Raw genomic sequence first — 27,596 nt, forward strand, 5'->3', positions numbered from 1 at the left:
AAGATGATTAACTTTGTGGAACATACTAGGTAGCTAGTGACTGTTGGCATGGCCCTGAGGATTTTAGATAAAGGTTATAAATGTCATCAACAAATCCAATTTTATTATGTTAGAATGGATATGGCTGGTTTTATGCAACCAAAAACTACTTTGGCTTCCAGGTTCTTGGATATTACACACATAACCAATTATATTCCATTGTTTTAAGTATTTGCAATAAATTAACAGGTTCCAGTATATTGAAATAAATAGTTGTATTAAATAGAGTTGATATATGCAATAAAACTGGGAATAATTTAAACACCTGTCTTTTTTAAAATTATGAGCAGTGTATTGTTTTGGGATTGAATCATGGTTCACCATCTACTTTATGACCTTGGGCAGGTTATTTACCTGTAGTTTCTTTAACTGTCGAGATGATAATGGTACCCCAAAGGGGGCTCAAAAGGATTTTAAATGAGTTAAGTGAGTGAATACCAGTACTGTTAAAACAGCACCTTAACCCATGAGGAGTCTTAAAAAAATGTTAGCATCTGTAGTCATCACCACCATTATCACTATGTACTTTGTACTTCAAAACATGAATATTCTCAGTTTTCAGAATGTTATTTTGCTAGTCATCTATATTTGAATACCTCCTTTGAGTTCTGTTTTATTATCATGCCTTTATCAAAAGTTGGTAAAAAAAACATTTTTGTTGGAAGATATTGTTCATTATATATTTGTTTGATTTTATTGTTCTTTAGAGTTTGTCTTTCACTGTTAGCAAAAGATGTAGTACAAATGTTTAAATATGCATGCCCTCTATATTTAGAGCACTTACTAGGTACTGTGTTGCTAGTAAAACAGTCAAAGTGGAGTCTTTTTTCCTGTGACTAGCTTGCAGTTTTAAGAAATTAATACATTAATATGTTGTTTCTTAATTTGTTCTAGCATTTGAAACAACAACAGGAAGGCCTTAGCCATTTGATTAGCATCATTAAAGATGATCTAGAAGATATAAAGCTGGTCGAACATGGATTGAATGAAACCATCCACATCAGAGGTGGTGTCTTTAGTTGACAGTTCACAAACTTGTGTAAAGGTTTGTGAAATGCATCTTCTTACTGCATCAGACCTTCCTTAAGAATGAAACCGACCACATGGAGGGAAAAAGAAAACAATTCTTTCTTGGCTTGGTTTTTTGAGAAGTTTACTGACAAATTACTGTTCATCAAATCTGAAATAGTCACCTCACAGCTCTTCAAAGAAAACCTTTGAAAGATTTATATCTAAAAGCTGTATTTACTTTAAAAGAAGTGCATAATTACCAAAATTGTATGTACTATTGTACATTTTTACAACAGCATTTTCTTAAACATAATCTGTGTTTAATGATTATTGTCCATTGAGCCTGTACTCTGCTTTCCATACCAAGTAAATATGAAATAATCTACTTTGCACATAACAGAAGAAACTATAATTACTTGGCTGTTGGAGATTTGTACTTGAGTATAAATGTACACCAGTTTTTGTATTTGTGAACTCATCTGTGGGAGGAGTAAAGAAAATCCAAAAGCATTTAATGTTTTGTTTTTGTTCTATAAAGATATGAAAATGTATTTTTATATTATTTTACTTATTTGGAATTTACAGAGCACACCTAAGCAATTAGGATATAACAAAATTACTTAACCATTTTTGCAACCATTTTGTTTTTTAAGCCTTTTTATTTCTAAAAAGATGAAAACTTACAAATAAATACTTAATTTGTAATTACTTTTATATAATTCTGTCTGGTGCTTTATTTGGCTTTTGAGGAATGACCATTTTTTGTCCACACAGGTACTAAATTCATAATCACAAGTCAGGAATTTTAGTCTTAAGTCTTATTTTTGCCTCCTAGGGATTTTTGTCAGTGCTGATGTATTTTGATTAGGGTATGGCAAGTAAAACTTACTTCAGATATCATCTAGTATTAAGAATTCCCTAATAATGTCATTAGTATTCGAAATACTAGAAAATCTGAGTTAAACAGATTAAGTAGTGTTAAATAGTGGGTCTTTAACCAGTGGATCATTTTAAACAGTATTTCTGACTACACTATATATTTGGGCTGCATCATGTTGGCCGCTTTTGAGATGCTTTAACTTTGCACTTCTCTGTGATGCTTTGGCTTGTATTGACAGGTGTTAGAAGAAACAGGCCCATGAATCTTGCTATTGTATTTACTATGGGGATGGTGAAGAGTGTGATGCACTGTATATCTGGAGTCCATCCTCTGAGAATCCACTGAAGAGATTTCTCCTCAGTTGTATAGGTTACAGTTGTGTAGACTAGGATTTTTTGTGGGGTTTTTTTTGTTTTTTTTTTTTTTTTGAGACAAGTCTCTCTGTCACCCAGGCTGGGGTACAGTGGCACAATCACGACTCACTGCAGCCTTGACCTCCTGGGTTTAAGCAGTCCTCCCACCTCAGACTCTTGAGTAGCTGGGACTACAGGCATGCACCACCACAACTGGCTAATATTTTTTATTTTGTGTAGAGATGGGGTCTTGTTATGTTGCCCAGGCTAGTCTTGAACTCCTAGACTCCAGCAATCCTCCTGCCTTGGCCTGCCAAAGTGCTAGGATTACAGGCCTGAACCTCCATGCCTGGCCAAGACTAGGAACTTTAAAACTGATTGTTTCTTTCCAAATTGACTGCCAGAAGTATGCAGCTACTTTTGCCAAGTTTATGGTGTGTAAATTTGTTACACTACTCTACTACCCTCTCATCATTCTTTCCTACCCATTATATTGCAATACCAACAGTGTTGGGACAGGAATTTCTCGCCTTGTCCACATTTTCTCCGTGGCCCAGAAGATCTGCATGTCCATCATTCTTACCCATGTAGCCAAGTATAGGAGTTTTTGTCCCTCTGCACACCCCCTTATAGTAGGAAGAGTTGTTGGTCTAATTGATGAGAATTGTTACTCACTGAGCTATATAATCTAGCGGATGGATCACTCATCATGCATACCATGGTCGCTTCTCTAGCCTTTGATTTTTCATGTTCTAATATTGCTGGTTGCTAGTTCAACCAGATAAATATACCAGACAGGGCCTAAGGTCAGCCTTTTAAAAAGGCAGGCCCAGTCATCCTGTTGGGTTTCTATCCCACTGGTGACTGCATATATAAGGCAGGCCTGTGGTCCTTGAGCATATAACTGGTTAGATAACTAGACTCAGTTATCGAAGCAAGTGTTACAGACTGAGTAGTTTGTGTCCTCAAAAAATTCATCTTGAAATCGTAACACTCAATATGGTGATTTTAGGAGGTATGGCTTTTGGGAGGTCATGATGAGGGTGGAGCCTTCATGAATGGGATTAGTGCTCTCTCTTGTCCCTTCTGCCATGTGAGATGGTGAGGAAAGGACAAGGAAGAGGGCACTCACCAGAAACTAAGTCTGCTGGCACCTTGATCTTGGACTTCCCAGCCTCTGGAACTGTGAGAAATAAATGTCTGTTGCTTACAAGTTACCTAGTCTACAGTGGTCTGTTACAGCAACCCAAACAGATTAAGACAAAGAGATGAGTAGACTATCCTTAAAGTTCTAATTCAGATATTAAATTGATGTTAAACACTAACAGTATTGAGCATACTGGCAATTCTGAAATATCTAATCAAAATCTTTTATTGAATTTAATCAGAAGTATACAGTTTTTGGGATTTTTTTCCATTGTAAGAGTAGTATACAAGTGAAAAGTTCTGTGACATATATCTGGACCAACTTTCTGAATTTGCAAAATGAATAACAAATATACAATTCTCATTTTATCCAGTGACTTTGGCCAACACGTTAAAAAATACATCATTCCTTTTGATCTCCTGTGGATCCCTATAGTTATTTCAAGTAAAGAATAAGAAAGATAAACAATGCATCAAACTACAGAGCAACAAAGAGATTTATAGCAGAAACACTGATTAAAATGATGACCATCCCAAACTGTGGAAGCAGCAGTTTGCCCGAGGATGCAGAAGGATGGCTTTTGGGACCTGGAACAGGAACTGGACCTGGAGCTGTTAACAAGAATACACAGTCACTGACACATCATTTTTTATGTCAAGTATCATCCACCTATAAAATATATCCTGAATATGTAAACAATGACACTAAAGTTGAAGTAGAAACTTACCTGAAATACTTCCAGCCAAAAGCAATTTTCAAATAAGTGTAATTCATTACAGATTTCAGGCTATATTTCCATATACAGTTGACCCTTAATATGGGCGTTGGGGTGCCAACCCCCACACAATGAAAACCTACATGTAACCTGATTCCCAAAAACTTAACTACTAATAGCCTACCATTAACTGGAAGCCTTACTGATAATAGAAATTGTTGATTAACATATTTTATATGTTATATGTATTATATACTGTATTCTGGTTGGGGCATGGTGGCTCACACCTGTAATTCCAGCATTTTAGGAGGCCAAGGCAGGAGGACCACTTGAGACCAGGAGTTTGAGCCTGGGCAACATAGCGAGACCCCATCTCTATTTTTAAAAAGATAAAAATAATTGATTAGCACATTTTGTAAATGTATTATATACTGTATTTTGGCTGGGCGTGGTGGCTCACACCTGTAATCCCAGCACTGTGGGAGGCGGAGGCAGGCACATCATGAGGTCAGGAGATTGAGACCATCCTGGCTAACATGGCAAAACCCCGTCTCTACTAAATATACAAAATTAGCCGGGCGTGGTGGCGGGCGCCTGTAGTCCCAGCTACTCAGGAGGCTGAGGCAGGAGAATGGTGTGAACCTGGGAGGCAGAGCTTGCAGTGAGCAGAGATTGCACCACTGCACTCCATCCTGGGTGATAGCGCGAGACTCCAGCTCAAATAAATAAATAAATAAACTGTATTTTTACAATAAAATAGAGAAAAAATATTAAAATCATAAGGAAGAGAAAACACATTTACAGTACTGTACTGTATTTACTAATACCCAAAGTTTACATCATCTGTTTATAAGATGAATTATCTGTCTGAAATGGCTGGCAACTGCAGCTGCAGACCTGAATCTATATATCAAGCAATTCAACTTTTTCTTGTAATGTCATGGCTTCTCTCTGCTTGTGAGACTTCCGGCCTCGCTAGTGGCACTTCCTTTGAGTCCTATGGTGTTATTCAAGGTTTTTGGTATTGCACCAAACATGACAAAAAATACAGGAGAACTGTGAGAGATCACTTTTTGCTGTGATGTGCAATTTACTGGAGATGAACTCCTCAGAGATGTTTAGCAACACATGGTGTTTTAAGAGGATACTCGAAACACCTGAACTCACTGCAATAGCAACAGGAGGTGGCCATGAAATGATTACAATGATACAGTATGTATTATAGTTAATTTTATGCAGTTAAGTTTTAATACCGCATCTTTACATTTACGTTTCTTTTGATTTTGAATGGTGCCACATATGGTCTGTGTGCACAAATTTGGATAAATACTAACGTTTTACAATAGATTTGTGTATGTTTTATGGTAGTAAATGATAAAAATAGACTAGCATCTACATACATTTTATGCATTCATGACATACTTTCTTTTTATATATATATATTTCTAGGTCATGCAGTTTGTCTGCACGTTTCTTCAAATTGATGCAAATATCCAAAAAGATTTCCAATATATTTATTTAAAAAAAATCCATGTATAAGTGGACCCATGCAGTTCAAACCTGTGTTGTTCAAGGGTCGACTATATATCATCAAGATCTGCTACGCTAGGTTTTATGTAGGATTTCACATGCTTTTACATTTCTATATAGCCAATATAATGATTTTCTGTTGTTCAAGTTCTCTAGCATTTTTTTTAGCAATTTTTCTATTTCCATTTTCTGTATATACATGCAAGGTAAAGTTTAACTCTGTGTGTCTTCTATTTCAAACAAGATAACCACCAACATACAACTGGATATACAGTCATCCCTCAGTATCCTTTGGGGACTGGTTCTAGAACCCCTGAGGATACCAAAATCCACAGATGCTCAAGTCCCTTATATAAAATAGCATACATAAATAAATAAAATAGCATACACAGTATTTGCATACACCTACACACATCCTCCTGTATACCTTATACTATCTCTAGATTTCTTATAATACCTAATACAATGTAAATGATATGCAAGTAGTTGTTGTACTGTATGGGTTTTTAAATTTGTATTATTTTTTCCCACAAATATTTTCGATCCACAGTTGGTTGAATCCCAGAGGATACAGAGGGCTAACTATAGCTGCATTGTTTTTTAAACACTAATCTCTGCAAGATGATAAAAAAAATAAATGTTTTTCCCTCCATATATACACTGCTGGAGAAACTCTTTCCCTTTCATTTGAACTAGTGGAGAGGAGCAGTGGAGTCCATCCACAGGATAAACTGTTTCATGCTGACCTAAACTCTTTTTGTTTGAACTACGGGGAAGCGTTGACTGGAAGTATCCAAATGGGATCACCACTCAGATTTCATAAATAAAACCAAGAAAAATAGCCAGTCAGATTTGTAAAAGCCCTCATATTATCAATGTACTTGCCATAGTTATAAACATGCAGTTAGATGTATACACACAGAGAAATGGATAGGCAGATGCACACATGCATTAGTACAGTCGTGCAACGCATAATGATGTTTCCATCAATGACAGACCACATGTATGACAGAGATCCCATAAGATTATAATTATAATAGAGCTGAAAATTTCCTACTGCCTAGCAACATCGTAGCCGTTGTAACATATTACGTGTTTGGGGTGATGATGGTGTAAATAAACCTACTGCACTGCCAGTTGTATAACTGTATAGCACATACAATTATATATAATACATAACATTTGATAATAAACAACTATGTTACTGTTTTATGTACTTACTATACTTTTAATCATTATTTTAGACTGTACTCCTTCAACTTATTAAAAAACGTTAACTATAAAACAGCCTGAGGCAGGTCCTTCAGGAGCTACTCCAGAAGGCATTATCATAGGAGGTGACAGTTCCATGCACGTTACTGCCTCTGAAGACCTTCCAGTGGAACAAGATGTGGAGGTGCAAGACAGTGATATTGATGATCCTGACCCTGTATAGGCCTAGGCTAATGTAAATGTTTGTGTCTTAGTTGTTAACAAAAGTTTAAAAAGTTTAAAAAAAGGTGATAAAAAAGCTTTATAGAATAGGATATAAAGAAAAAATATTTTTGTACTACTGTACAATGTGTGTTTTAAGCTAAGTGTTATTACAAAAGAGTCAGATTAAAATTAAGTTTATAAAGTAAAACAGTTACATTAAGCTACGGTTAATTTACTATTGAAGAAGGAAAATTTGTTATGAATTTAGTGTAGCCTCTGTATAGTATGTATAAAGTCTACGGGAGTGTACAGTAGTGTCCCAGGCCTTCACATTCGCTCAACACCACCCAGAGCAACTTCTGGGCCTACAAGCTCCATTCATGTTAAGTGCCCTATACACCTGTACCATTTTTTATCTTTTATATTTTTACCATAACTTTTCTATGTTTAGATACACAAATACTTACCATTGTGTTACCGCTGCCTACAGTACTCAACACAATAACATGCTGTAAAGGTTTACAGCCTAGGAGCAGTAGGCTATACCATGTAGCCTACATGTGTAGCAGGGTATACCATCTAGGGTTGGGTAAGTACACACTATGATGTTTGCACAACGACAAAATCACTTAACACATTAATCAGAACATATCCCCATCGTTAAGCAATGCATGACTGTATGTTACCACAGACCAGTGGTTCTCAGGGGGGCATTACTGCCCCAAGAGGCAGTTTGGATGATTGTCAAGAGTTTTTTGTTTTTTTTTTTTTTATCATTGCTAACAGCGGAGTGGAGGTAGAGGGCTAGATATCCTGCAGTGCTCTAGTTCTGGACCATGAAAAATTGACCAACTTCCTGCACAACTTTCAAATGTACTGCTAGACATACATGTAAGTTAAAACCTATTTAAAATAATCAAACTCAGAACCTAAAGCAGTTTTATGTATATTTTTAATAGTTTTGATAAACATTAAACATCAGTTTTTATTTAGTATCTACTCTGTTTCTTCACTCCATTTTCTTATACTTCCTGTATAGAATAGCTTTCAATCTTCTCTTCAACCCAAATTTATTTGCATAAATGTAAACATCTGTCTACTTTAGACATGATGTTGATTTTTATGGGTACAAATGCATCTCATCTATGGATCTTCTTTCTGGATAATATAAGGACTTTATAAAATACTTGTTATAAAGGGAGAATTGGGTTGAGAACCACTGTTCTTTTTTTTTTAATATATATTTTCTTTTTTATTTTTATATTTTGCTCCCAGTCTTCAGACTGGTAAGAACCACTGTTCTAAGAGTAGAAACTCTAGATACAATGGAAAACGATTATCGAAAAAACAAAGCTATATTGTCCCCAACACACACATGCACACACAAGCTTTTGGATATGACATTATACTCTGTTATTAAGATGCCTTAAACCCTTGCAACTTTGTTCCCTTTATTGAGGAAAAATAAATTTCTCACTTTTTCTATATTACAGAAGCAGGCATTTATCAACTGAGGAAATGAGATATTTCTTACTAGGATTGTTGATATTTCCTTGACTTTTATCTTCTAAAATATAAAGAGATTTTGAGTTAGTTATATTGTATATCTGTTTATCCAGAAAAGAAAGATCTGATTAAAAATTAAGCAAACTTGGTTATCTCTGTGAGTGGGTCTGAGGGGCAGGGTAATAGGTTTACGGGTATGTGTGGGGTTAGGGGAAGGGTTTAATTTGTTCTCATCTGTGCTCTTTGAATTTTTTTTCCCATCAATATGTGTTTACATAAAAATAAAAGTTAAAATTTTATTCACAAAAAGTATTTTCTACATATTGAACTTAGATTCCCAAGTACATTAATACCTACTATTGAGTGTTCACTATGTGCCATGCATTGTGCAAATGCTTTATGTACACTGTCACCTTTACTTCTTAGTCTTATTAGCCAGGTATAATTATCCATATTTCACAGATATTCCTTAAAACATTTATGAAATGTTTTGAGGAATGCCATGCATAAAATCACGGGGGTAATTGGTGCTAGAAATATCTAATTTCAAATTTGCTCTGAATTACTATGCTATACAGATGCTTCTCGACTTATGGTGGGGTTGTGTCTCAATAAATCCAATGTAAGCTGAAAATACCATAAGTCAAAAATGCATTTAACTCACCCAACCTACAGAACATCATGGCTTAACCTAGCCTACCTTAAACGTGCTCAGAACACTTACGTGAGCCTGCAGTTGGGCGAAATCAGCTAAGATAAAGCTTATTTTATAATAAAATATTGAATGTCTCATGTAATCTACTGAATATTGTACAGAAAGTGAAAAAGAGAATGGTATGGGTACTTGAAGTATGGTTTTTACTGAATGTGTATGGCTTTCAGACCATTGCAAAATCTAAAAATCCCAAGTTGAACCTGACAGAGCAGGAGCACCGTCATCTTGGACAAACATCACCACTTTAAATCCGAGCTCCCTTTCTAGCCTCATGCATTTCAAGGAAATCACCTCTTCTAACTACAAGCAGCCAGAAGGAGCAAACAGTAAAACACAGATAAAACAGCTCGGGCACAAAGGGAGGTGGGGGGAAAGTCTCTTGAGTAACTCCCAAACTTCGCCCTCATACAGTGGGCCCCAGTAAAACAGTGGGCCTTAATAAGCACATTCCTTTCTCTTCAGGTGCACTAAGTTAGGGAAGCTAAAAGCAGACTTGGGGAATATGCCTGCAGCTGCAGAATGATGTATGGGAACAGACACACAACGCTCCCTCCCAGATAAGCACAACAAAGAGACACAGAAGCAGTCCAAGCCTCTGATAAACTCTCCCACCCTAAATCCTTAAAAACTCTTAGTCTGTAAAAAAGTGGGCTTCTAACCTAACTCGGCCAGAAGGCGCCTCTCAAGTTTGTTTTTTCTAAAATAAATCTGTCCTAACTGGCAAGCCACGTTTTCGTGTTTCTTACAGACTGACCATTGTAACTTGGAGACCATCTGTACTACCAATGTGTGCCTAGCATAGAAATATTATGATATTACCATATTTTAACAGCTTTGAAGCCAAATACCAATTCTAGGTGCCCAGGATAGAAGTGGATAACTAAATCTGTTTGGAAGACAAGTGTAGCAAAAAGTGAACAAAGCTTGAAAAGTTTGAGTCCTGGTTGTCTCTAGCCTATTATAAATTTGTTAGCCTTCTTATGTTCCATGTTCCCATCTCTGAAGTGTCAATAATATTTATCTTATTGGATTAAATGAGCTCCTGTGTACTGTTTTCACATCACCTTTTAAAAAGCTACACATAGCTTTCCGGGAGAGGGCACAATACACTGTAGTCCCAACAAAATCTAGTGGCCTATTGGACGATATAGAGTGTGGTGAGGAGCACAGAATGGCTGGTCCCAGTATTGGCATGCTGCACAGTCCTCATTCACAGTTCTTGGATGATGCTATTTCTATGTCTACAGATTCCTTCACCCTGAGAAGCCTGCCTCATTCTGGAATAGACAGGCCCAGCTGGAAGCCAACTGTTCCAGTTTAAGATCAAGTGCCTTTTTTGATGTTTGGCCCAGAGAACCGTAATAGCAGCCTGCTGCTCACACTGAAAGAAATTCTCAACACTTTCTCTGTCTGGCTTGCAGACTGGGATATCAGAAAGTGTACAGCCCAGATGTCTTCCCCAGACCCCATAAGACTGAACTAACTGAATGATTATGGTAAAGGACTTAGAATCCATGGTGCCTCCACCCCCAATAAAGAATATATTACCAGGTTTTTCATTCAGTTGTATCATTTTTATTCCTAAACAAGAAAGAGGTTTTCAGATAATAACAAAGGCAGCTACCATTTACTACTATGTTACCACCATTCATTTTGCTAGGTACTTTGCTAGGTACTTTATCTCATCAGTCCTGCAAGACAGAAGCTTTCCTCATTTTACAGATGTGAAAGCAGGGGCATAGAAAGTGAAGTAACTTATATAAAGCTACTCAGAGGAAAGTGGCAGAGACTTCCTGAAGCCAGGTCTATCTGTCTACACAGCTCATGTTCATCTCCCACCATGCTCGGTGGCTGCCTTTCAGATAGCCAGATGAGCAAGATCCCAATGATGGCACTGTGCAAACTCAGGACTAGCGAGCTGAAGAGATGTAGACGCACAAGGTGTGTCATCAGTGTCACTAGAGGTTCACTTCAAAGTTGTGGCCAAATAAATCCAACAGTGCAAATTTGGGTCAATATAAAAGAGGTCCTGGACCGTTTTCTCTGAGCCTATGTTCTCTGAGCCTTTATTTAACTAATGGAAAACGTTGTTTCTTTATACAGCACGCAGCTTCCATTGACAGCAGCGTTACGTGAAGTTCAGCACTGTGTGGCTGGATATAGTTTTTAAGATGCCAAATATCTAATTTCCTTAACAGATCATCATTTCCATAATAACATAACCTGCAAAAAAATATTTCAAAGTACTACATGAACTCAGGAGAAAGGGATTTATGCATTGGACAGTGGCTTGCACCCTGAGATTCCATGGTTTTATAGTCCTTACAAATATTCCTGTCATGTACATGTGACTACTGATGGCTACATTTGATAGATGACAATTATGAGGCATAGAAAGTCCCATGCATATCTAATGGTGACTGTACTCCCCAAACTGGCATGTTCCCCTCTGGCATGCCTATCAGTTGCTTACCAGGTAGTGGAAAAGGTTCTGGAATTTTCATTCCTAAATGAGAAGGAAGTTTTCAATGACTTACAGTTTGCTCCACTGAGTATAATTTTCAAACTCTTGTCTGTTGAGCTTAAGAGATGCAAGCACCCAAGGCCCCAATGCACTATAGTTTCTAGCTTTTTATTTAAAAGTTCTGCTTATGTAAACCCTTATTATACAAATCCACACCAAGATTAGAGGAGTCTTCTGCCATAGCACTTCACTGAGCATGTTTATGCCAGGAGAATATCGTGTTTTGTTACCTGGAGATACAGGCAATGAGATGTTAGCCAAGACTAACAGTCAACTTGTGCGTAAAGGTAGGTTTCTATTGAATAACTTTAGCTGTAGAACCTGGAAGGTGTTGGACTGATGCATCCAGATCCCAGGACCCTTTCCCTCAGCCACATCCAGAGCAGAACTAACTTTCCTGCCCCAGAGACAATGCTCCAGGAGCACATGAATGCACAGGAGGAAAGAGACTTCTCTACGCTTCCCCAGCTAAATATTTGTAGATGACTGGCAGGTAGGTATAAGGGAAATATTCATGAATAATAGTCTCATGACAGTATTCTCTTAAATGCCTGGGAATCCTGCTCAACTCATTCTTGGGCTCAGGGAGTAAATAGAAAGCTGTCTTACCAGGTATTTGGGTGGGTTCAAGGATTTTCACACCTAAAGGCAGAAATAAATATTGGTTTGTATTAATCAGTTATCTTATACTGTTAATACTCTTCTTTTGTCTATATTTCCTCCATTTCCAACTTTCAAAAAAAAAAAAAAAAGGCAGGGGGAAAGAAAAAAGAAACAGCAACAACAAAAACACCTTTCAATGGCTCTTCATTCTCCATGTGACAGAGTCCAAACTCCTTAGCCTGGACTTCAAGAACTTCCACAATCTAACCCGTCTCTCCAACTTTATCTTCAGAAGGCAGTCCCAATATATCAGTTTTTGGATGAAACACTACTGGTTTTACATTTCTGCTTGGTTTAGCTCTATCGTAATTATAGTTATTAGCTCTGTGACTTTGGGCAGACTACTTAATCCCTCCTAACTTCAGTTTCTCACTTTGCAAGAGAAATATTTACCTCTTAGGTTTGTAGTTAGTGAAGATTGAAGGAAAGACTGCATAAAAGTGCTTGGTACACTGCACGGAGCGAAAAAAGGTACTCAATAAATGAAGTCCCTTTGTTCTTGTCTAACTCATTCCTCAAACTCTCCAGGCTCAGTAATATTTTTTTTTCTTTTTTGAGAGACAGGGTCTCGCTGTGTCGCTCAGGCTGTGGTGGGGTACAATGACACGATCATAACTCACTATGATTCTCCTGCCTATGCCTCCCAAAGAGCTGGGATTATAGGTGTGAGCCACTGTGCTGGCTTTTCACAATGTTCTTAATCCTAGGAATCCTTATTGTCTCCTAACCATGTAGCTAGTTTCAGTAAATAGATTATTTACCAGGTGAAACAGTGAGCCTCTGGCTTTTTATTCCTAAGGATGAGAATAAGAACTATTTAGTAAAAAAATGCAATCAGCTTGAAAATTAATTTGACCTTATACTTGACTTCCGTAGTAGAAAACTCAGAACGCTTTGAGAAATGGCAGAGGACAAGGTAACAAAAAGAAGAGATTTAACCCACTGGAGCCTAACTGATGATAAGAACTAAGGCTAGTGACCCAGAATCTCTCCTAGGTTAAGCACCTCTTGTTCGTTTTTTAAAAATTCAACCCAAAGACCTTGACCCAAAATTGGCATTGTATGTAATATATAAAATATGCTTCCTAACTATATAATACGTTATAGATAATTTGGAAAAATACAGAAAATTATTAAAAATTAAAGTTCTCTTAAAACTGCAGATCTCGGAAATACTCTACTCATTCTTAACATTTTTGGTGTATTTCAATCATTTTGCTATGCATACATATATATACATATACATTTTTAAAAGTTAATATTATACTCTATATGCAGTTTTATATCCAATTATTTACCATTGTATAAAGAGTACTTTCTTCTATCTTTAGATGGTTTTGAAAACATGATTTTTAAGTTGCTTAGTGTTTCATAATATAGATAGTATTTTATTTAACAATACCCAATGGCTGGACACAGGTTGTTTCTAAATTTTTGCTACTGTCAAATAAAAATTATAGGAGGCCATTGCTTCAGACTAAGTTTCTGCAGTAGGCCCCAACAGACCAGACTAAAAATCGAAACGGAGTCACCCATGCTAAAGTTCCACATCACCTAAACTAAGTTGTCTGACCTTCTAAGAAATCAGGAGAAAGAAATAACAGAATTTCCCAAATTGGCCATTTTAAAATCTTCAATCAGCTTGATAAATGAAGTTCCCGATGCTTCAATCCTTACACACAAAAAAGGTAGCCTGAAATAAACTGATGTTAACTAATCAGTTATTTTTCTACTGTTCTGTCTAAAAGTAATTAATATACTCTGTTCTTTGCTTCCACTTTCTTTGGCTCTTCTCTGTCTTTAAAGCCAAACTTCTGTGCTCAGCTCAATGAACGCTTATTCTATGGAATAAAGTGTTGCCCAATTCTAGAATCTCAAATAAAGCCAATTGATCTCTTTAAATTTGTTGTAATTTTGTCTTTTGACACTACCATAACACTGTGATAGGCATTTTTGTACACAAATCTTTGTGTTCATCTCTAATTTCCTTGGGACAAATATCCAAAAGTGTTATAACCGAGTCAAAAGGTACAAACATTTTTAAGACTAGTAATACATACTACTAAATTGCTCTCCAAAAAAGTTCCAATTTATAATCTCACCAGTAATTTATGAGACTGTTCCTGTCCCGGTATCCTTGAGGACATCTGAGTAATTTTTTTTTTTTCCAAGATGGAGTCTCACTCTGTCACCCAGGCTAGAGTGCAGTGGCGCGATCTCGGCTCACTGCAACCTCCACCTCCCAGGTTCAAGTGATTCTCCTGACTCAGCCTCCTGAGTAGCTGGGACTACAGGCGTGTGCCACCATGCCCGGCTAATTTTTGTATTTTTAGTGGAGATGGGGTTTCACTATGTTGGCCAGGCTGATCTCGTGATCCGCCCACTTTGGCCTCCCAAAGTGCTGAGATTATAGGCGTGAGCCACCCCGCCCGGCCATTTGAGTAATATTAAAAATAAAACAAAAACAAATACTTGAGGATAAGTTACACTTGGAATGTACTAAATAATCAAATGGATATAGCTAATGGCATATATTAATCAGATTGCTGGTGACAGAAATAAATACAAAGAATAGTCATTTTAATTTAGAAAAAACAACACTATTTGTTATGCCCTGCCCAATATCCTAGAGGTCACAAGAATGTGGGGAATAATTAGTCACACCTTCCTCTATTTGGTGGGATGACCTAAAGATTGTTAGACAGGAGAAACAGAGCTGCTATGTCATTTTTCTAAAGAATTCTACCTGAAACCCAGGAGAGTCTCTAATATACCAAACTAGTAAGCTAAGGTGAGCTCTGCCTTCCTCCCACTTCTCTTACCACGACATTCTTCCCTGTTCCCACATGTAAAGGGAGATATATTGTAAAATGTAAGCCCCCAGAATTTACATAAATGTCTTACCATGGTCTTCAAGCTTCTGGTTTTTCTCACCTGAGTTACAAAAAGAAGCTTATCAGTTTTAACAATGGAACAAAAGAATTGGCAGTTACTATAGCTACAGCAAAATTATTTTCAGTAAATATGAAAATATTCCCACCTGTAAAGGGAGGTATCTTGTAAAATGTAAGCCCCCAGAATTTATAAAAAATGTCTTACCATGGTCTTCAAGCTTCCAGTTTTTCTCACCTGAGTCACAAAAAGAAGCTCATCAGTTTTAACGAAGGAACAAAAGAATTGGCAGTTACTACAGCTACAGCAAAATTATTTGCAAGAAATATGAAAATATTCCCACCTGTAAAGGGAGGTATCTTGCAAAATGCAAGCCCCCAGAATTTTTTTTTTTTTTTTTTGAGACGGAGCCTCGCTCTGTTTCCAGGCTACAGTGCTGTGGCACGATCTCAGCTCACTGCAACCTCCAGCTCCCTGGTTCAAGGGATTCTCCTGCCTCAGCCTCCCGAGTAGCTGGGACTACAGGCATGTGCCACCACGCCCAGCTAAGTTTTGTATTTTTAGTAAAGATGGGGTTTTACTATGTTGGCCAGGATGGTCTCAATCTCCTGACCTCATGATCCTCCCGCCTCGGCCTCCCAAAGTGCTGGGATTACAGGCATAAGCCACCATGCCTGGCCAAGCCCCCAGAATTTATAAAAATGTCTTACTATGGTCTTCAAGCTTCTGGTTTTTCTCACCTGAGTCACAAAAAAGAAGTTCATCAGTTTTAACAATGGAACAAAAGAACTGGCAGTTACTATTGCTACAGCAAAATTATTTTCAGGAAATATGACTATAAAGAACCATTTGATATGTCCAGGAAACTACCCTACTAAACTTAAGTTGTCGGTCAGAGTCTAAATGTACCTTGGCTAATGAGCTGGAACATTCTCTGCCCCCACTATTAAGAAAAGTCATTACAAATAGCTTGTCTACCAGGGATCTCAAGGAGCCGAGAAAATGTCTTTGTTGAAGAGTCAGCTAAAGTCCCTGTGAAGTGATCAGTAGAACCTGTGACTGCAACGGAACAATAAAAAGAAGGGCTGCTAAGCAAGTCTTCAAGGCATAAAGTGTTTCACTTCTATCAGGACAGGAAGTATTTCCCCAAACATGAAATAAATTGCATGTTTTAAAAAGGCTGGAACCTCTTCTCTTTTCAACAAAGAAAAATTTATTGTAGCCACATGAGCCAAACACATGATAAGGAACCTATGTGCAAAGAAATGATTTGGGCCATATATCCTTCAGTGGAAACTTTAAGAGCATCTAATCACCTACATATTTTAGTTAAATCATAGTAAACATCAAGCGTCTGCATATTTGAGAGATGCAAACATGCTGAGTTTTGTATTTTTGTCTGAGTATTTGGAGTCACACAGGTTCATTTCAATGACTGAATACAGAGCTATACCTAAGAAGCCCTCATAACTGGTCAAGAATGACTCTAGCTCTTCATTCTCACCACCCGTATTCCCCAGAAAATTTCCATATTGTTCAGATCTCCACGAAGCCAATTCTCTTATTTGAGGAAGGTATATTTCCCTAGAATAGGTTCTTTATTTTTTTCCTCTCATATAGGCCAAGTCACTGCTTTATATCTGCAAATTTTCTTCAGCTAAGAAATACATTTGCTAAACAAGAAAGAGCTATTAAACATCCAGGTAAGGACTATTATTATTAACTTTGGAGACAGAGTTTCACCCTGTCACCCAGGCTGGAGTGCAGTGGGTGCAATCTTGGCTCACTGCAACCTCTGCCTCCCAGACTCAAGTGATCCTCCTGCCTCAGCCTCCCAAGTAGCTGGGACTACAGGTGCACACCACCATGCCTGGCTAAGTTTTGTATTTTTTGTAGAGATGGGGTTCCGCCATGTTGCCCAGGCTGGTCTCAAACTCCTGGGCTCAAGTGATCCACTCACCTCGGCCTTCCAAAGTGCTGGGATTACAGACGTGAGCCACCATGCCCAACCAAGATTATTTTTTAAAAATTAGAACATACTCACCAGGGTTGTAGACATAGATGGGCTGAAAATATTCTGAAATACAGACATGTTTTCATTACACGGTACTATGCTCAGATGTGAATGTCAGGATCAGTCTATTTCTAAATGTTCATTAAAAATAAAGATTGTGTTGGCTTATATTTAAGAAACATAAAAATACAGTTACTATAAGAGATATAAAATTTCAATTCAAAGACAAATGGATATGAATTCACTTTTATTTTTTTGAGACAAGAGTCTTCCTTTGTCGCCCAGGCTGGAGTGCAGTGGCACAATCCCGGCTCACTGCAACCTCTGCCTCCCGGGTTTCAAGCAATTCTCTTGCTTCAGCCGCCCAAGTAGCTAGGATTACAGGCGCCTGCCACCACACCTGGCTAATTTTCGTATTTTTAGTAGAGCCAGTTTCACATGTTGCCCAGGCTGGCCTCAAACTCCTGACCTTAAGCAATCCACCCGCCTCAGCCTCTGGATGTGGATTCATTTAAGTTACACGAAAAAAAAATTCACAGGAAAGCTAGCCAGAAAAACAGCTAGAAACAGAACCTTGCTTTTGAACTTTTTTTCTCTCTCTTCTGATACCTTTGGTATGTTTTTAAACTTTTTAATGAGGAAATCTTCAAAAGGATCCACCCAGAGCATGTCTTAATCCAAAGGCATTTTTGGTATCTTTAATTCAAATTTATTAGGCCTCTTTGATAATGCTGTTCCTTAATACTCTTAGAATTTTCTGTCTGCCTTCCCAAATCTTTCCCATAGTCCTCTAAGAAAGATTTTTTTTTTTTGGTCACATCCTCTTATTTTTCCCCGAGGAAGTTAAAATCTACCGCATTACCCTTCTGTCATCCCATTCTCCTCCTTCCTTGACCTATATTCATGCCATTCCTTCATTGGTCTCCCAAATGTTATTTCCTAAGATAACAAAATATAGGAACAGGAGCTAGCTCTTTGCATAGGAGTCAAGTGGGAAATGGCTGAAGATGTAGGGGAATTAAGGAGTCCTTAAACTCCTATAAGGTCAGGCTCAGATGACAGTGGCGTGTTCCCTTCATGCCCAGGCCAATGCAGTGTCTGAGAGAAGAGCCACAGGCAAGTCTTGGGGTGGGGATGAGGGTGGCAGTGGGGACTGGCAGCAAAGGCTCCTAGGCTCTCCACCTGAAAAGGTACTAGCAGTAGTAGCACAATTTAGCCTTGAGAAAATGATGTTTGACAGAACGACAGTACAGTGGTGGGGTGGCTCTGACCCATAGCTATGAGAAGTAACTGATAAAATTCCTATTATAGGGATAAGACTTTAAAGCGTATCTTACCTAGGTTCTCAATACAGTTTTCGGTTTTTAGTCCTGAAACACAAAGATAAAGCTTTATTAGTTAGACATAATCTACCCTAGTAAATATTTCAATTAATCTATGGCTATTGGTAACCTAATCTGTCAGCTCCTGGTTTATCAGACTCATAATTAGTAAGATGCAAATATCAGGCTGGGCATGTTGGCTCATGCCTGTAACCCCAGCATTTCGAAAGGCTGACACAGGAGGATCTCTTCAGCCCAGGAGTTCGAGACCAGCCTGGGCAACATAGGGAGACCCCATTTCTACAATTTTTTTTTTAAAATTAGCCAGGCATGGTGGCACACACCTGTAGTCCCAGCTACTCAGGAGGGTCAGGTGGGAGGATCGCTTGAGCCCAGGAGGTTGAAGCTGCAGTGAGCTGTGATCATGCTACTACACTCCAGCCTGGGCGACAGAGTGAGACCCTATCTCAATTATTTAAAAAAATTGCAGAACAATTATATTTTAGTATTTATAGTACAGCCACCAAACAGCCATATGACCTCTGACAAAACACCTAAGCTTTCCGGAATTCAGTTTTCTTATCTGTATCTTTTACTAGGAGACTGCTTCAAATGACTTTCAAGGGCCCATCCAGGGCTAATACTTTATCATTCTATTCTATACTTAGTCGGCAAAATTTAGGAGAAAATTTACCTGTCCAATTAATCCTCTCTTCAGATACTAAACGTCCTCAACAGCAAACCTATCCCTCTACTACAACAATTCCTATCCTTTGAAGAAGAAGAATCTCAATCAGACCTTCAACATCCTTTAACATTTGAACAAAGATCCTTCACATTCATATAAAGAAAACGGGTTGGCATGCCCCAGAATATTCATTTGTATATGAGGAAATCCACAATATTTGGAGAACAGAACGTGGCATCTGACAGTACTTTTTGAAAGGCCCTAGATGCTCTCACTGGTGATGCCCTAGAAAAAGTTGTCAGCACTGCAGTGATTCCCCTGAGACTTGACAGAAAGGGGAATCTACCAGCCAACAGCACTAAGGTAAGAAGGTTAGTGAGACAGTATACGATTTGGTGCAGTATGAGCCATACGGAAGGCCTACCAGAATGCATAACAAAGGTCCAGATGCCTCGTGGTCTCTACTTCATACCTGATGAACACACTAATCTAATCTGGAAGTTCAGCTACCTGAGGAGGAGCCTCTTTACCTACAATAGGAGAATCCCTAGAGAGGCTTGGCTCCTAAAAAAGATATATACTTCTATAATCTGCTCTCAAGTCCTGCTCCATTTGTTGTGAGTGTCTGAACCAAAAACCCAGGTGATTTGGTCCACTTTCTACTGGTCCAGAAAATAACAGATGTGTTAGAATCTGGACAGTGCCCTGAGGCTAAACTCAGGCATTTGACTAAACTAGAAATTTAAAAATTGGTTCTAGAGATTATTACAAAATGTTGTCTCAGGGTGTGGTGGCTCACACCTGTAATCTCAGCACTTTGGGAGACCAAGGGCGGGTGGATCACCTGAGGTCAGGAGTTAGACACCAGCCTGGCCAACATGGTGAAACCCCGTCTCCACTAAAAATACAAAAATTAGTCCAGCGTGATGGTGCGTGCCTATAATCCCAGCTAGTCGGGAGGCTGAGGCTGGAGAATCACTTGAACATGGGAGGCAGAGTTTGCAGTGAGCCAAGATTGCGCCACTGCACTCCAGCCTGGGTGACAAGAGCAAAACTCTGTCTCAAAAGAAAAAAAAAAATGTTGTCTCAGCAGGAGATGAGTGAGTACAAGCCTCATCCAGAGGGCTTATTTGAGGGTAAGGTGAAGGTGAGGGGAATTGTGGATAAGAAGGCTACAGATGTAAGTTGAAAGGTGCAGCCTGGGGACCAGGCACCAGGGGGATTTTAAAAGCCTTTTGTCTGTCGCACAAGTTAGAGCATGTTTCTCAAAGTGTAGTTTTCCAGCCACATACTTCAGAATCACCTGGGTGCTTATTAAAAAGGCAAATTCCAGGACCATAGCCAGGACTATTATTGCTACATACTTTCTAGAGGGGGATGCCTTGTGATCTGCATTTTAAATAAGCACTCCAAGTGATTTTTATGCACAAAATTTTTGAAGGCCTCCTGAATAGAAAAGAATGGGTATCTTTACTTATTATTATTTTTTCTTTTTGAGATGGAGTCTCACTCTGTCACCCAGGCTGGAGTGCAGTGGCACGATCTCGGCTCACTGCAACCTCCGCCTCCTGGGTTCAAGCAATTCTCCTGCCTCAGCCTCCTAAGTAGCTGAAATTACAGGCACCCACCACCACACCCAGCTAATTTTTGTATTTTTAATAGAGGCAGGGTTTCACCATGTTGGCGAGGCTGGTCTTGAACTCCTGACCTCGGATGATCCACCTGCCTCATCCTCCTAAAGTGCTGAGATTACAAGCATGAGCCACTGTACTGGCCTCTTTAATGTTTAACACAGAGTCATTTTGTTAAGATTGCATTTCTCCTCCCTATTTAAACTCTGGATTTAATCTTCTGTTTAGCATTTTCAATAGCAGTAATCAAACTATTTTGAGTTTCTAAAGAAATAGCAGGGTTAAAAATGGATAAGAGAATTGGTCCAGAAATAAAAGAAGAGGCATAAATATATAAGGAATGAAAAAGGAAACCTAACAACAGATTCAGCAGATGTAAAAAGATATGAGAATATTATGAACAGCTTTATGCCTACTAATTTGAAATACAAAGGCAAATGGACAAATTCCCAGAAAAATTTAACTTACCAACCCTTAAGTAGTTTAAAATTTTTCCAGAAAGAATATACCAAGATCAATTCAATTTTTATAGACAGAGTACCAGAGAGAAGGGAGTGGCACAAACAGAGAACTCCAGAGATCTGCAAAGGGTTTCCCTCAAGTATTCAGTGGAGTGCTGATCAGATTATATGTGTTAGAAAACTACCCAAGGCCAGAGAAAAAACCCACAAGGTCAAGAATAGTGTCTATTCCCATCAACCAGGCTGGAAAACCTTATAATTCACAGGCATTAGGTAGAGTATTGAGAAGGGTACAGCCTCAGCAGTGAGAAATAATGAGGCCTGGATTAAAGTGTCTCTGGTTCTGCCTAGAAAATCTGAAGAATAAGCCCTAAAACAATCAAACTGTTCTAAAGTAAATTAACTATGTACCAGAACAAAGCTCAAGAATATTTTTAGAAATATAAAATTACCATGCACACAACAAGGTAAAATTCACAGCATCTGGCACCCAATCAAAAACTACCAGCAAAGAAGCAGGAAAATACAATTCATCATGACAAGAGAACTCAATCTAATGAAACTAACCCAGAGCTGACACAAATGTTAGTGTTATCAGAAAAGTAAATTAAAGTAGTCATTACAACTGTATTCCATGTGTCCAAAAAATAGTTAAAGGTGTTGTCTTACCTCCAGCTGCCACACAAAATACCCTGACTGGATGGCTTAAACAACAGATTTTTATTTCTCATAATTCCAGAGCTGGGAAATTCAAGATCAAGGTAATGGCAGGTTCAATTTCTGGTAAAGGCTTTCTTCTTGGCTTGCAGATAGCCACCTTCTCACTATATCCTCATATGTCAGAGAAAGAACAAAGCTATGGTCTCCTTTCCTCTTCTTATAAGGACATTAGCCCCATCATGGGTACTCCCAGCCCTCATGACCTAATCAAAACCTAATCTAAACCTAATTACTTCTTAAAGGCCCTACCTCCAAATACCATCACAGTGAGGATTAGGGCTTCAACATATGAATTTTGAGGGGGATACATTCAGTAGTGTATGTCATTACTACTAACAGGTGTTAAGTAGAGACGTGGAAAATATAAAAAGACCCAAATTGAATTTCTAGAGATAAAAATTCTGAGATGAAAAATACACCAGATAGAATTACTGACAAACTAGACACTGAAGAAAAAAGATTAGCAAACTTGACATATTGTGGTATGCAGAATAATACCCTTCTTAAAGAGGTCTACATCCTATCCCCAGAACCTGTGAATATGTTATTTTACATGGCAAAAGAGAACAATGGTTGAAGATGCAAATAATGTTGCTAATTAGCTGGCCTTCAGGTGGGGCAATTATCTTGGATTTTCCAGGTGAGCTCAATCTAATAACATAAATTCTTAAAAGTGGAAAAAACAAGAAGTAGAAGAGATGATCAGAGAGATGCGAGGTGCGGAGGACTCAACATGCTGTTTCTTTCTTTTTTGAGATGGGGTCTCAGGGTCTCCCTCTGTCACTTAGGCTGGAGTGCACAGTGGCGCGGTCGTGGCTCACTGCAACATCAACTCTTGGGCTCAAGCAATCCTCCCATCTCAGCCCATCACAGGCAGCTGGAACTACAGATGCATGCCACCATGCCTGGATACTTTTTTTATTTTATTTTTTGTAGAGACAGGGTCTCGCTATGTTGCCCAGGCTGGTCTCAAACTCCTGAGCTCAAGTGATCCTCCTGCCTCGGCCTCCCAAAGTGCTGAGATTACAGGCATGAGCCACCACACCTGGCCATCAACATGCTGTTTCTGACTGAAGATGGATGAAGGAGGCCACAAACCAAGGAATGCGGGTAACCTCTGGAAGCTGGAAAAAGCAAGAAAACAGATTCTTGCCTAAGCTCCTGGGAAGGAATGCAGCCCTACCAACACCTTAATTTCAGCTCAGCAAGACTTATGTCAGGCTTCTGAAATACAGAATTTTATGATAATAAATCTAGATGTGTTGTTTTAAACCATTAAATTTGTGGTAATTTGTTATGGCAGCAATGAAGTACTGAAATATACAAAACAATAGAAAACATCTAAAAATGAAACCGAGAAAAATACTAATAACAAGAAACATTAGAGTTTCATTGAGCTGGGGACAACCTCAAGCAGTTTAATATACATATAAACAGAATCCCTAAAGGAAGAAGAGGGGGTGAAAAAATATTTGCACAAACAGTAGTCACAACTTTCCAAATATGATGAAAACTATGAACCTACAAATCCATAAGTTCAATGAACTCCAAGCACAAGATACATGAAAAAAAAAATGACACTAAGTTACATCATAATCAAATTGGTCCAAATAAGTATGATAAATACAAAGTCTTAAAAGCAGCCAGTGGGGAGCAGGGGAGCTAAATAAAGAGGAGCAGAAATGAGGAGCACAGCAGATTTTTTTGTCAGAAGCAATTTAAGTAAAACAACAGAGGAACAGTAAATTTGTAAACTACTAAAAGACAAAAAAAAGATCAATCTAGAATTCTATACCCAGTGAAAACAGCTTTCAAAACTGAAGGTGAAATAAACTTTTCATACATACAACACTTAAAGGTAAATCTGACGAAAGATGGAAAAGCCTTACACACTGAACACTATTTGGATACAGCTGACAGAAATTAAGACCTAAATAAATGGAGATTTTATGCTGTGTTCATGAGTTGGAAAAGTATATTTTTTTAAACTCTTCTCATATTGATCTATAAATGCAAGGCAAGCTTAATCAAAATCCAAGCAGAAATTGTAGAAATTGACAAGGTGATTCTAAAATTCATATGGAAGCATAAAGAACATATAATCACCAAAACAACTTTGCAAGAAAAGAATACAATGAACACTACCTGGTTTTGAGGTTTATTATATAGCTATAATGATCAATATATGATACTGGAATAAAGATAAATCACCAGGCACAGTGGCTCACACCTATAATCCCAGCACTTTGGGAGGCTGAGGCAGGTGGATCACTTCAGGTCAGGAGTTCAAGGCCAGCCTGGCCAACATGGTGAAACCCTGTCTCTACTAAAAATACAAAAAATTAGCCAGGCGTGATGGCACATGCCTGTAGTCCCAGGTACTTGGGAGACTGAGGCAGGAGAATTGCTTGAACCCAGGAAGCAGAGGTTGCAGTGAGCCAAAATTGTGCCACTGTACTCTAGCCTGGGTGACAGAGCGAGACTCTGTCTCAAAAAAAAAAAAAAAAAAAAAAAACAAGATAAGCTACAAATTCAGAGAAAATATTTGCAAATCACATATCAGACAAAAACCTTGTACCTACAATACATAAATAATTCTCAAAAGATAAGAAAACAACCTCATTAAAAATGGACAAAAATCTTTGAGCAGGTGTTTCAGTAGATATATACAAATGGCAAATAAGTATGTGAAAAGATGCTCAACATTATTACTCATTAGGAACATGCAAATTAAAACTACAATAAAATACCACCACATATCTATTTAGAACTGTTAAAAAGACATCTATCAAGTGTCGGCAAGAATGTGGTATAGCTAGAACTCTTATACACTCCTGGTGAGAATGTAAAATGGTACAGGTACTCTGGAAAACCATTTGGCAGCTTCTTTCAAAGTTACACATATACCTATCATATAATCCAGCCAATGCATTCCTAGGCATTTACTCAAGTGTAATGAAAGCATATGTCCATACAAAGACTTGTATATACATGTTCACAGAAGTTTTATTTGTAATAGCCAAGGACTGGAAACAACCCACGTACTCATCAACAGGTGAATAGACAAGTAAACTGTGTTATATCCACTATTCTACAACAGCATAAATAAACTATTGATACATGCAACAACACAGATGAATCTCAAAACAATTATGCCGAGTGAAAGAAGCCAGGCAAAAGAGAGAACATACTGTATGATAAGATTTGAATGAAACTCTAGACAGTGCCAACTAATCTGTAGTGACAGAAAGTACATTAGTAGATGCCTGGGGGGACTGGGAAACAGGGAAAGGGAGGAGAAAGGAATTGCAAAGAGGAATGAAACTTTTGTAAGCAACAAATGTAAAATGCTCATTGTCTTGACTGTAGTGATGATTTCATTGGCATATACATATATCAAAACTTACTAAATTTTACTTTATGTGCAGTTTATTGCATATCAATTATAACTCAGTAAAGCTATTTAATTTTTTTTTCTTAATTATGAGGATGGGATGAACAGGACAGGACTAGGTTTTGGATCTGGTCTCTAGTTCCCTACCAAAAGAAGCCCTCCACATCCCTGACTTGTTAAATACTGGAGATTACATGGCTGTCATGTTAGCAGAGAAGTCTACAGTAAGAAACATTAGACGCAGTCTGGACAAGAGTAAATAAAGCCCTCCCACAAGTTCCCTATCTCTTTCAGATCCAAAGAAATTACAAATGTCTATGACTATACTCACAGCTGATTAGAATCTCTGGCAACAAGGCTACGTCAGAATTTGTAGGTCACGAGGACTTCCTCTTTCTGCAGGGCTGCTACTGCTAGCCTGTTAACTGGGCCTAATCGAGACAGACTGTCTTATCGAAAGAAAAGTCATGATTCACTAAACCAGTATCTTATTATGCAATACGTTCTCTCTGAACTAAATTCCCATAAGGCTGGACGAACTCTCGAAAGCTCCACTGTCATATGGAAATCTTACCTCCAATAAAGGGCCAAACCTGGCTCCTAAAACCTAATCCACTTTCACAAACATGTGGCTGACCTGCCATTAGATCTGTGGTTTTTCTAAACAGTGGCTGAGGTGTTCACAGGGCTACCAAAGAATATTTTTATTTATTTATTTATTTTAAGATGGAGTTTCACTCCTGCCGCCCAGGCTGGAGTGCAATGGCGCAAACTCAGCTCACTGCAACCTCTGCCTCCCAGGTTCAAGTGATTCTCCTGCCTCAGCCTCCCGAGTAGCTGGGACTACAGGTACCCACCACCATGCCTGGCTAATTTTTGTATTTTTAGTAGAGACGGGGTTTCACCATGTTGGCCAGGCTGGTCTCGAACACCTGACCCCGTGATCTGCCCGCCTCGGCCTCCCAAAGTGCTGGGATTACAGACGTGAGCCACCGCGCCCAGCCTCCAAAGAATATTTTAAATTTCAAGAAAAACACAGCCAGGCTTGATATCTGTCAGACACCGTGTGAACTATTAGCTTGAGGTAGAACTCAGTTTTAAAGCTACACGTTATATCATGTTACAAACTGTTTGATGACATATATCTGTTCTCCCACTGCTATAAAGAAATATCTGAGACTGGGTAATTTATAAAGAAAGGAGTTTTGATTGGCTCATGATTCGGCAGGCTGTACAGGAAGCATGGCAGGGGAGGCCTCAGGAAACTTACACTCATGGCATAAGGTGAAGGGGAAGCAGACTCGTCTTACATGGCCAGAGCAAGAGGAAGAGGGAGAGGGGGAAGATGCTACACACTTTTAAACAACCAGATGTTGTGAGAACTCTATCATGATAACAGCACAAAGGGGATGGTGCTAAATAATTAGAAACAGCCCCCATGATCCAATCACCTCCTTCCAGGCCCCACCTCCAACATTGGAGATTACAATTGAACATGAGATTTGAGTAGGAACACAGATCCAAACCATATCATTTGCAAGGTAGGTCTTTTTAGCAATTGTTGTCGCAAAAAGCAAGTATATGTGAAAATCAGTGTGGAACAGGAAATGAGATAGTACACAATCTGATTCCAGGGTCTGAGAAGCTGTGAATGTCCAAAAAGCAAACACATCCCATTAGCAAGTAATTATTGTTAAGAATAAAATAATAGTACTTTTAAAAAGTATGTGCTATTTTTTCAAATGTTTACTAAGGTGTTAAGATATAAATATTTATTAATTTGGGGTATTGATAAATGCCACATTGATTTTCACATATACTTGGTTTCATTACAACAATTGCTAAAAAGATCCAGCTTTGCAAATTTATGATGTCATCAAACAGAATGTACTATGATATAACATGTAACTTTGAAACTGAGTTCCACCTCAAGCTAGTAGTTCACCCAGTGTCTGACAAATATCAAGTATGGCGG

The 27,596-nt window shown here is 38.3% G+C and overlaps 2 protein-coding genes across 8 annotated transcripts in view; one reads left to right on the forward strand and one right to left on the reverse strand.

Moving 5' to 3' along the window:
* NUP54 (nucleoporin 54) overlaps nt 1-1,764 on the forward strand; it is a 34,075-nt gene extending 32,311 nt beyond the window's left edge. For all 7 annotated transcript variants that reach the window (XM_024356104.3, XM_063809533.1, XM_024356105.3 and 4 more), the window contains one exon: nt 934-1,764. In XM_024356104.3, coding sequence (XP_024211872.1) covers nt 934-1,062 — 129 coding nt within the window. In that variant the 3' untranslated portion in view covers nt 1,063-1,764. The remainder of the gene's footprint in view (nt 1-933) is intronic.
* A 1,873-nt stretch (nt 1,765-3,637) lies between these two features.
* Nucleotides 3,638-27,596, reverse strand: part of ART3 (ADP-ribosyltransferase 3 (inactive)) — a 101,443-nt gene continuing 77,484 nt past the window's right edge. Inside the window, 7 exon segments of the mRNA NM_001280372.1 lie at nt 3,638-4,041; nt 15,404-15,433; nt 15,599-15,628; nt 16,102-16,131; nt 16,301-16,450; nt 17,436-17,468; nt 18,743-18,775. Coding sequence (NP_001267301.1) covers nt 16,338-16,450; nt 17,436-17,468; nt 18,743-18,775 — 179 coding nt within the window. The 3' untranslated portion in view covers nt 3,638-4,041; nt 15,404-15,433; nt 15,599-15,628; nt 16,102-16,131; nt 16,301-16,337.

The sequence above is a fragment of the Pan troglodytes genome, chromosome 3, assembly GCF_028858775.2.
Source record: "Pan troglodytes isolate AG18354 chromosome 3, NHGRI_mPanTro3-v2.0_pri, whole genome shotgun sequence".
In the NCBI taxonomy this organism is placed as follows: Eukaryota; Metazoa; Chordata; class Mammalia; order Primates; family Hominidae; genus Pan; species Pan troglodytes.